This window comes from Cibotium barometz, chromosome 8 (genome assembly GCF_041138505.1).
Source record: "Cibotium barometz isolate CiBa-2024 chromosome 8, ASM4113850v1, whole genome shotgun sequence".
Taxonomy (NCBI): domain Eukaryota; kingdom Viridiplantae; phylum Streptophyta; class Polypodiopsida; order Cyatheales; family Cibotiaceae; genus Cibotium; species Cibotium barometz.
Genome location: NC_141053.1, coordinates 31473224 through 31484159, shown reverse-complemented (window position 1 = coordinate 31484159; position 10936 = coordinate 31473224). Strand labels below are relative to the sequence as shown.

Sequence of the window (10936 nt, the reverse complement as noted above, 5' to 3'; positions counted from 1 at the left end):
AGCAAGAAGAACTTGATGACATTCCTATAAGCCCACAACCAAGAGTTGTTGCACATGTTAGGTTTGATCTTTTAGTACATCGAGCTATTAAAAGTTGTAGGATAGAGTGCAAGCCATGAAAACTATTATGGGAACATGACTTAAATCGGGACATATAGATGATTTTTCCCTTAAGACAGTTATCAAGAAAAGGTCATTAGAAACCTTTAATGGAAAGGGGAAGAGGAGTGAAGAAGTGGCAGCATGGATTGAGTAGCTTGAAGATTATTTTTGAACATGTAACTTCAGTGAGATGAACCTAATGAATCTAATGCAAGGATGGAAATTTTGGTGGAATTCTATTATGCGCATAGCAAGGACTTGTGGAATCACGATATCACATGGCCTCTAATCAAAAGGCATATGATTCAGTATATCACATGGAGAAAATGAATGAAGTTTTAAACTTGGAACAGAGGGCACTTACTATTGCAGAATATTATGATACATTTTGGGACTTAATGCATAAATATTCACCCTCTTTACTACATAGAAGGAAAGAGCTTCTCAATTTGTGAATGGCTTATGGCATGCAAATCAATTTTTTGGTTAAGAGTAACAAGCCAGCTACAATCCAAGATGTTGTGCTGCATGCCATGACATATGAACATATGGGAAAGAATGAAGAAAGTTTTTGAAATAAAAGAAAGAGGTCAACAAATCTGTTGATGAACTTTATTATTATTAAATTCTTAATTGATGGGATGCTTTGGTAACTAATCTTTAGAACTATATCATCTCTAAGAGGAAAATCCTCCTGATAAAATTACAAGCCCCCATCTATTTTATTAGTCAATGCAATGAAATCGATTACGTGCAATACAACGTGAAGAGGAAAATCATCCTCATAATATTGTAAGCTAACATGTATTTAACTATGCAAAGCAATGAGATTGATTATGTGTAGTACAACATGAAACTTATCTTAAGAGGGCACACATCCTAACAATATCTATAGTACTATATGAAACTGAAACAATCAATCAAAGATTAATACTTTCTATTGAGACTTATGCTTTTTTCAACACTCATCCTATTAAACCAAGACCCTATTAAAGCCCATCAATCAATCCCACAAGTAAATGAAAGCTAACATGTTTAATATTGAGAAGAAAAATTAGAAAGATTATTGATTCGTTGTTGAAAGGGGCATCGAGAGGTGTATGTACTAGCTAATATATCGCTTGTTGTGCTGACTCTGCCAATACAATGTTGTAAGATCTAGCATTTCTTATATATACAAGTGATCAATTAGTCTACCACTAGAAGTACATGATCATCTCTACAGGTATAATACATTAATAGCACGTGAGTTAGCCCCATTGATTTTGATGATGGAGGATTGATATATAAAGCATATATTATGGAGCTAAATCATACAACGTTGACTTGCAGTGTCTTGGAGCGGCACTGGTTGGGGGGAAGGTAGAATTGTTGGAGGAGTTGTGAGGCCAAGCATATGATCCTCTCTTCCTCCAACCTCACTTGATGTCACCCTTCATCCTCATACATATGATGCTAATACTACCCCTTTTAGGACTGCCACAAGGCGCATGATTAGTCCTCACCAAGATTCTATCTAAGCTCTCACAGTATTGCTTCAAAGGCACTCCTCTTTGTTGTTAAGATGTCTCCTCCTCCACCTCTCCCTCATACTCCAAGCTAATAGCTGCATGCAGGCTGCATGGTGCAACTCTTGGAAGAAGGCTTGAAGCCTCGAGCATCGATCTTGCTACTATCTAAGATCATCCTCCTCTCGTGGCACTACCACCTGCCTTCACTCTCCTCTTCCTCTTCTTTTTATACTCTCGAGGTGGACCCCTTTTGGTGTACATACCATGCTCATCATTAGCACAAAAAGCTGCGTAGCCTACAACACCATGATTGTATGAGACATGGTGCCTTAAGAGGCTATCCACAGACTATAGAGATGAGTATCGACTTTCTACGCATCTGATACACGTGCCTAACACCTCCATTTATGTCTTGCGTCATAGGACTCAAGTATGCCCATGTTTGTAATTAGAATTGTAGCCGCATGTTCAAGCGTAAGCTGACGATCAATCACTCCAGTGTGTGTCCAAATATTTTTACCCATGCTTTCCAAATATGTCCACATGTTTAACTATAACTTCACATATATCTACCACTTCTCGTGTGTTCATATGGTGGGTGCTCTTCCACCCAAAAAAAAAGTTGATATGATGGGTGCTCAAATCACTTTTCATGCACACCACAATGCAAATCTCTTGCTATTGCATGATGGACATAATTTGCATCGTCAAACATGCTTATAGAAACAAAGAGTTACATCATGGGAAGGAGATCAACCGTTATCAATGAGACCCCATGGCAGCTCCAAAACCCAAGGTATTAGGTGTAGTCACTTTAGAAGATATTTCAACATACAAAATTTCACCCATGGCCTAATCGGCACAGTTCTATAGTGATTTTGATAGGGTTGGATTGTAAATATGGAGCTCTCCCTTGAGCGACTTTGTTTGGGATTACACCCATCCTTCCCATAGCTAGGAGTCTTTCACCCTTTGTCTCTCTCTCTCTCTCTCTCTCTCTCTCTCTCTCTCTCTCGGGCCTTGTATACGGCCCCCACCCTTGGGCCTTTGGAGGCTCCACATAGGGCGTCCCCTAGGCCCCATATAGTTGTAACCTGTGGGTCGCCCGACCCATCAGGTATATATACCCGCCCAGCGCGCCTCCTTTTTAGACGTTCTGGACACCTGCAGCATCATGTCTATCATGCGGCGTGTGATGATGATGATGGCGATGATCAGCCTGCCGCTGATGACGCTTTTTCCACGAGCAACAGTAGGGATCATCAATCGCTGCTGCTGCTTGGTCGTTTTATTTTTTATTTTTTTCTGTTTTAACTAGCCAGCTGACGGAATGCGCGGCAGCACGCAGAATTGTGCGCACAGAACTTTGCGCACTCGTGCACCAATCTGCGGCTGGAGATCATTGACAATAACCAGTGGGTGGCCATGGACGCCACGTGCGGCACTGGCGATGGTGGGCAGCTGCAGGCCACGTGGATCCGTCTGGACAGGCGGGTGTGCAACCTCAGCTTTATCTTACACGGGGTCTAAGGCATGGGATCAAGGGCGCCCACCAAAAGACAACCCCGTCGCTTGATTTCGTCCGTTGATCCTGGAAAAATTAATCTCGGGATAAAAATTAATCTCGGGATCCCGAGATTAATTTTTAAGTTTTGAATATCGGGTTGAAAAGGCGGCGAAAGGGTACACACAATCATTAAAGGCTGAGCATTCAGAAAAGATTTCATTCTCTTAAAGAATATTTGGTGGAATTTAATGCCAAGACCTATGGAGTAAATGCCACGAACTACCAAACTAATCTCGGGATCCCATAATCTCGGGATCCCGAGATTAATTTTTACAGGAAAAAGTTTCCTATTGCGCTTTTCTTTTTTTCTCCTTCATTCTTCTTCATGTTTGTTGTAGGGTTCTTACAAGAAGCTAAGAGGCCCATTATGGTGGTATATCTACATACTCATAAGGTACTTCACTAAATAGCATTCGTTGTTCTGTTTACATAAATGCAACAATGGATTATGTATTTGAAGAGGAGAGTAGTGATGACAACACTTCAAATGAATCTAGTGAGGATTTTAGTGATGAAGAGCTTGGGTTAAATGACACCCTAAACGAACATGAGAGTGTGTCAAATGATGAGGGTCCTCATAATGACACCCACCATGGGCATGACTCTTATCAAAAAAATTGGGTCGATCCACTTGCACATGTATCTCAAACTTATTTATATTTTAATAGAAGTACGTATGAATTAATGATAAGAGCATTACAGCATGATGTTTCCCTATCATTAGAAGATTATGGCAATGTTGATACAACAAATTTGATTGAAAGATTATGGCAATATATCAAATACACTCTTCTAGAAGCTCGTATTAATCGATCAATTGTCGAGCTACTACATGCGCTCATCGGTGATTCAAAGACTGGCAACCGCATGGGTGGAACATTAACAAGGTTCTTTAGGCAAAAGCAAGAAATAGGTGAGTCGTTGATATCGAAGTCCCATCTATTTAGTCAAAAGCATGGAGTTGAATGTTATGATTTACACGCATTAAGCCATTTCTTATTTATTATGCAGCTGACTCAGGTCGATTTTCAACCCGTGGCTCCTCAAAAAGACATACCTCAAGATTGCATGCCGGAGAGCAATTATTACAGAGATTCAAGGACAATCCATCATGTGTGGAGGTAGTTAACTCTATGTCATTATTGTTCAAGATTCAAAGTGTCTCTACTCCGAGCTTATGGTACCATGTGAATTTGCAAAGCAACTACTGTGATTGTCCTGATTGGAGCTCCCAATGCAAGCACATTTATGGTATTCGCTTGATAGTATTACAACATTTTCCAGAATTACAGCAATTGCTTCCTACAGTGGATAATGGAGATGAAAACCCTTTTGAAGTGGTTGATGATGTCAATACTGCAACGTGTCATGATACACATGACCATGTGACAATAGAGGAATTGTCCAAGCATATTGGAAAGCTTAAAGAAATCCTCTCCACAATTGAGCAAGTAGCGCCTACAAAAGATCCAAGGGAGATGAAAGCTGCTCTAGCACAATTGAGGGCTACTGAGGATCTACTCTTATCCGTGATGACACCAGGGAAAATCAACATGCCAGCTCGAGGAAATGTCCGACTTATTCAAGCGCATGTGACTCAAACGCGTCTTGGCCACGGAAAACCACGCAATGAAGATGATGATGTGATTACTATGGATGTTGTAGCCTCTTCAAGTCAACCAAAAAAGCCAACATGCCAAAGTGGTGTTCTTCGAAAACGGCATCAACGTGGTAGAAGTCGAGTTCGTTTTGATAGATTTCCTCGCATATGGTGTCCACATTGCTGCACCAAAACACTATTGGTGGATCCTATAGCTATCTTCTCATGCCATACCTGCCATGCATTACTACCTTTGTCTAGGAGACATGTTAGTGAAGGAGCAGAGAAGTGTCTTCTTGGAAAATCTATTCAAGTATGTAATGATAATGATAGTTTTATGGGTATCATTTCTTCATGTCAGTATGGGTCTTCCAAAGATGAAGAGAGAATATTCATATTAAGTTCTAATGTTGCACAATTGCAACAAATCAGGGCATCTCAATTTAGAATCATACTCATGTACACTGGACATGTACCTCAAATTTTGGATTTCATCTAAACATATATTTGACTTGATCTCAATTTTAAAGTTATATGTGCATCTTTTGTCTCTCTACTAATTTCAATTCTATTACAAAGGTTACAAGTTTAATTCATCGTTGGTTAGGGTACTTTGCTTGCATAGGTCTTGTTTAATTATGATTATGACCTCTCTACAACTGGTTTTGGTTTAGGGTCTATAAGTATTAAACAAGACCTGGTTTTGATGACTGTTCTCTGGAAAACTTAATGTCGGGATCCCGAGATTAATTGTTCCAGAGAATAGCCATGAGCATTATAGTGGTTCTGGAAAAATTAATCTCGGGATCCCGAGATTAATCTTTCCAGAGAATAGCCTTAAACAACATTAAGACTCTGGCAAAATTAATCTCGGGATCCCGAGATTAATTTTTCCAGAGAATAGCCTTGAACAACATTTAGGCTCTGGAAAAATTAATCTCGGGATCCCGAGATTAATTTTTCCAGAGAATAGCCTTGAACAACATTTAGTCTCTGGAAAAATTAATCTCGGGATCCCGAGATTAATTTTTCCAGAGCACAACATTAAGGCTCTGGAAAAACTAAACTCGGGATCCCGAGATTAGTTTTCACAGAGAACAGTCATCAAAACTAGAACCAAGTTTAATACTTATAGACCATAACCAAAACCATGTGCACACTTATTACCCTAACCAGAAAGACCATAATCCTCACTAGACCATAATCATAGTCCTAAAGAGACCATAATCATAAGTAAACAAAACCATAGTCATAGGGGGATCGTAATCATAGTTGTAGAGAGCCCATAATCATAATTAAACAAGACCTATGCAAGCAAAGTATCCATAACCATAACCATATTTGATCATAACCATAACCATACTTGAGACCAACAACATAACCATATTTGAGACCATAACCATATTTGAGACCATAATCATAATTAAACAAGACCTATGCAAGCAAAGTATCCATAACCATAACCATATTTGAGACCATTAACCATAACCATAACCATATTTGATCATAACAATAACCATACTTGAGACCAACAACATAACCATATTTGAGACCATAACCAACAAGATCTCATGACCAAAACTATAACCAACAAGACCATAACCATATTTGAGACTTACAACATAACCAACAAGACCATAACCATAGCCATATTTGAGACTTACAACATAACCAACAAGACCATAACCATAGCCATATTTGAGACCATTAACCATAACCATAACCATATTTGATCACATAACCATAACCATACTTAAGACCAACAACATAACCATATTTGAGATCATGAACATAACCATATTTGAGACCATAACCAACAAGATCTCATGACCAAAACTATAACCAACAAGACCATAACCATATTTGAGACTTACAACATAACCAACAAGACCATAACCATAGCCATATTTGAGACCATTAACCATAACCATAACCATATTTGATCACATAACCATAACCATACTTAAGACCAACAACATAACCATATTTGAGATCATGAACATAACCATATTTGAGACTTACAACATAACCAACAAGACCATAACTATATTTGAGATCATTAACCATAACCATTACCATATATGATCACATAACCATAACCATACTTGAGACCATCAACCGTATCCCGAATCGTCATTGACATAACAATACTATGATAATAATCCAACAAAACCATGGAAAACCACTAAAAAGACCATAACCATAAACTATAAAGCCGTAATAAAAGTGTAAAATATGTCCATCCTTAGGGAGAATTCGACATCGGCACTCTCTCTACAGCACTCTGGATCCACTCAAAAAGGTTCTTCTTTAGTCTGTCCACATCTTCATGCTTAAACCATCCTTTTGAAAGCTGAAAAAAAGAATGTTAGTCTTTAATTACTCACAAGCTAACACCCTTCATAATATAAATGATTATTTAAACCCACCCAAGTTTTGGGTCGACAATCATCCAATCCTCCTTTGATTAGAAACCACATGACTGCCATCACATAAAATCCGCAGTCATACGCATTTGGCTGTTGTGGAATCTGCATCCAAACAACCATATGAGTTCCTAATTATAGCTAGTTATTATAGATAATTGCTTCTAAGAGATATCTACCTCATAAGACTCGCATCCTATTTCTTCTGTTGGATTCAAAAGCTCCATTTTAACGATTGGATCACTACAGAAACTACCAAAATGGACAAGTGTCCTAAAAAAATGCCACTTTTTAGAGATCTGTGTAATAGGTACAACTTATAAATGCTTGAAATATCATAACATACCTGTATAGATGGTCGTGATACTTTTGTGACGAGCGCATACCAAGGGAGTCAAAACTTAAAATACAAGAACGCCTCCTTGGTAGGCTAGGCAATCGCATACAATGAGGATTGTAGAGAACAAGCAAAGTCCAATGTGCCCTAAATTTTTCATAGCGTTAGAAAAACAAAGCTTTCCACCTAGATACTTTGTGCCTAAATGATATATACTTTGAGCACAAAATATATTACTTTACCTATCAATGACAGGAAAGAATGTGAAGACTTTACGCCCAAGATCGGGCGTACCCAAAAAATTAGCCATTGTATTCTCGTTTTTTTGTTTTCGGCCAAGGAACGCTCGCCATAGGCTATCCACAAACCACGTTTGCTCTAGCACATTGACCGACAATGTATTTTCCATCCATCTATATAAGATACAATGCACTATTATACACAAAAATTGATGATTATTTAGAAAAAATCATAAGGTCTGTGTAAGAGATACTCACAAGGCAAAAACATTCATTGTATTTGTAGACGCCTCAACATTAATTGTGTCTTGCACAATTGACGCATGAAGATCGACCGCCAATTTAAAGCGGGTAGACTTCATGTGAAAGACTACTCCTCCACTAAATAACCATTTTAAGAAAATAAGATTCTAAGCTCAAACAAGAGAACATTCAAACATTGAATAATAAAGAGAGCTAACCTCTCTGCAAAAGCATCGGGACTGGGACTTTTGCAGTCGAAACTCCCAGAACAAACTTTGATGTCTACATGAGCATCTTCTTTTGCATTGGGAAACTTGGGCTACCAAAATGTCTATATAAGATTTCTAAAAGTCTTTGCATTACAACATAGAAAACTAAAGGTTTTTAGGTACCTGCTGACACTCATGTATGATGTCTTCTTTTGAATGACGAGATCCGGATGGTAGAGACATATCTAATGTCCGCTTTCTTTTCACTCGTAATTTACGAGGAGCTAAAGGTGGATCTTCGACTGGACTAGTCTCCATTTGCTATTATTTTATGAAAACAAGGTTATAAGTCCTATACTAAGAAAAGAGAGAGAGAGGGAGAGAGAGAGAGAGAGAGAGCAAGAAAGGTTAGCACACATAATAACTTACAGGTGTATCTGGCTCCTCTTTGGTTTCTTCTTCTACATCGGGGACATCTGTTTCTTCTACATCAGGGACATCTGTTTTTGTAGTACAATTGCGTCTCTATCATAAAAACTAGGTGTATTAGAATGTAGGTATGTAGTTTATAACCATGTATAACTAAATGCAATGATAGCCTACCCATTTCTCGTATCCTTCTGTAACACGCTCTTGCACCAACTTTCTGCGTGATTCATTCCTTGAGTCCCATGTCGCCATCCTGATTTTGACATAGTTATGTACCCATTCCTCTTTAGACCCTGTCTTCTCCTTTAAGAGGTTCCATCTCCATTCTCCCTCTTTTATTTTGCTCTTCTCGAATTCTCCCTAAGGATGGACATATTTTACACTTTTATTACGGCTTTATAGTTTATGGTTATGGTCTTTTTAGTGGTTTTCCATGGTTTTGTTGGATTATTATCATAGTATTGTTATGTCAATGACGATTCGGGATACGGTTGATGGTCTCAAGTATGGTTATGGTTATGTGATCATATATGGTAATGGTTATGGTTAATGATCTCAAATATAGTTATGGTCTTGTTGGTTATGTTGTAAGTCTCAAATATGGTTATGTTCATGATCTCAAATATGGTTATGTTGTTGGTCTTAAGTATGGTTATGGTTATGTGATCAAATATGGTTATGGTTATGGTTAATGGTCTCAAATATGGCTATGGTTATGGTCTTGTTGGTTATGTTGTAAGTCTCAAATATGGTTATGGTCTTGTTGGTTATAGTTTTGGTCATGAGATCTTGTTGGTTATGGTCTCAAATATGGTTATGTTCATGATCTCAAATATGGTTATGTTGTTGGTCTTAAGTATGGTTATGGTTATGTGATCAAATATGGTTATGGTTATGGTTAATGGTCTCAAATATGGCTATGGTTATGGTCTTGTTGGTTATGTTGTAAGTCTCAAATATGGCTATGGTTATGGTCTTGTTGGTTATGTTGTAAGTCTCAAATATGGTTATGGTCTTGTTGGTTATAGTTTTGGTCATGAGATCTTGTTGGTTATGGTCTCAAATATGGTTATGTTGTTGGTCTCAAGTATGGTTATTGTTATGATCAAATATGGTTATGGTTATGGTTAATGGTCTCAAATATGGTTATGGTTATGGATACTTTGCTTGCATAGGTCTTGTTTAATTATGATTATGGTCTCAAATATGGTTATGGTCTCAAATATGGTTATGTTGTTGGTCTCAAGTATGGTTATGGTTATGATCAAATATGGTTATGGTTATGGATACTTTGCTTGCATAGGTCTTGTTTAATTATGATTATGGGCTCTCTACAACTATGATTACGATCCCCCTATGACTATGGTTTTGTTTACTTATGATTATGGTCTCTTTAGGACTATGATTATGGTCTAGTGAGGATTATGGTCTTTCTGGTTAGGGTAATAAGTGTGCACATGGTTTTGGTTATGGTCTATAAGTATTAAACTTGGTTCTAGTTTTGATGACTGTTCTCTGTGAAAACTAATCTCGGGATCCCGAGTTTAGTTTTTCCAGAGCCTTAATGTTGTGCTCTGGAAAAATTAATCTCGGGATCCCGAGATTAATTTTTCCAGAGACTAAATGTTGTTCAAGGCTATTCTCTGGAAAAATTAATCTCGGGATCCCGAGATTAATTTTTCCAGAGCCTAAATGTTGTTCAAGGCTATTCTCTGGAAAAATTAATCTCGGGATCCCGAGATTAATTTTGCCAGAGTCTTAATGTTGTTTAAGGCTATTCTCTGGAAAGATTAATCTCGGGATCCCGAGATTAATTTTTCCAGAACCACTATAATGCTCATGGCTATTCTCTGGAACAATTAATCTCGGGATCCCGACATTAAGTTTTCCAGAGAACAGTCATCAAAACCAGGTCTTGTTTAATACTTATAGACCCTAAACCAAAACCAGTTGTAGAGAGGTCATAATCATAATTAAACAAGACCTATGCAAGCAAAGTACCCTAACCAACGATGAATTAAACTTGTAACCTTTGTAATAGAATTGAAATTAGTAGAGAGACAAAAGATGCACATATAACTTTAAAATTGAGATCAAGTCAAATATATGTTTAGATGAAATCCAAAATTTGAGGTACATGTCCAGTGTACATGAGTATGATTCTAAATTGAGATGCCCTGATTTGTTGCAATTGTGCAACATTAGAACTTAATATGAATATTCTCTCTTCATCTTTGGAAGACCCATACTGACATGAAGAAATGATACCCATA

At 37.8% G+C, this 10936-nt stretch overlaps 2 protein-coding genes across 3 annotated transcripts; one reads left to right on the top strand and one right to left on the bottom strand.

Moving 5' to 3' along the window:
* Positions 1-3156: 3156 nt before the first annotated feature.
* On the top strand, positions 3157-5279 carry LOC147636144 (uncharacterized). Its single transcript, XM_086802083.1, has 2 exons — positions 3157-4093; positions 4192-5279. Exons 1-2 carry the CDS (start codon positions 3622-3624, stop codon positions 5277-5279), a joined length of 1560 nt encoding a protein of 519 aa, XP_086658209.1. The 5' UTR covers positions 3157-3621.
* Positions 5280-6806: 1527 nt separating this feature from the next.
* LOC147636143 (uncharacterized) lies at positions 6807-9008 on the bottom strand. Of its 2 annotated transcripts, none has more exons than XM_086801591.1 (10): positions 8838-9008; positions 8664-8759; positions 8418-8555; positions 8244-8344; positions 8041-8163; positions 7786-7956; positions 7553-7690; positions 7386-7479; positions 7210-7311; positions 6807-7133 (listed from the first exon to the last, which is right to left on the bottom strand). In XM_086801591.1, the coding sequence occupies exons 1-10, from the start codon at positions 8913-8915 to the stop codon at positions 7026-7028; spliced, it is 1149 nt and encodes a 382-aa protein (XP_086657717.1). In that variant the 5' UTR covers positions 8916-9008; the 3' UTR covers positions 6807-7025. The 2 variants fall into 2 exon arrangements, with proteins under 2 accessions (XP_086657717.1, XP_086657718.1); XM_086801592.1 differs by having other exon boundaries at positions 7386-7458.
* Positions 9009-10936: the final 1928 nt, after the last annotated feature.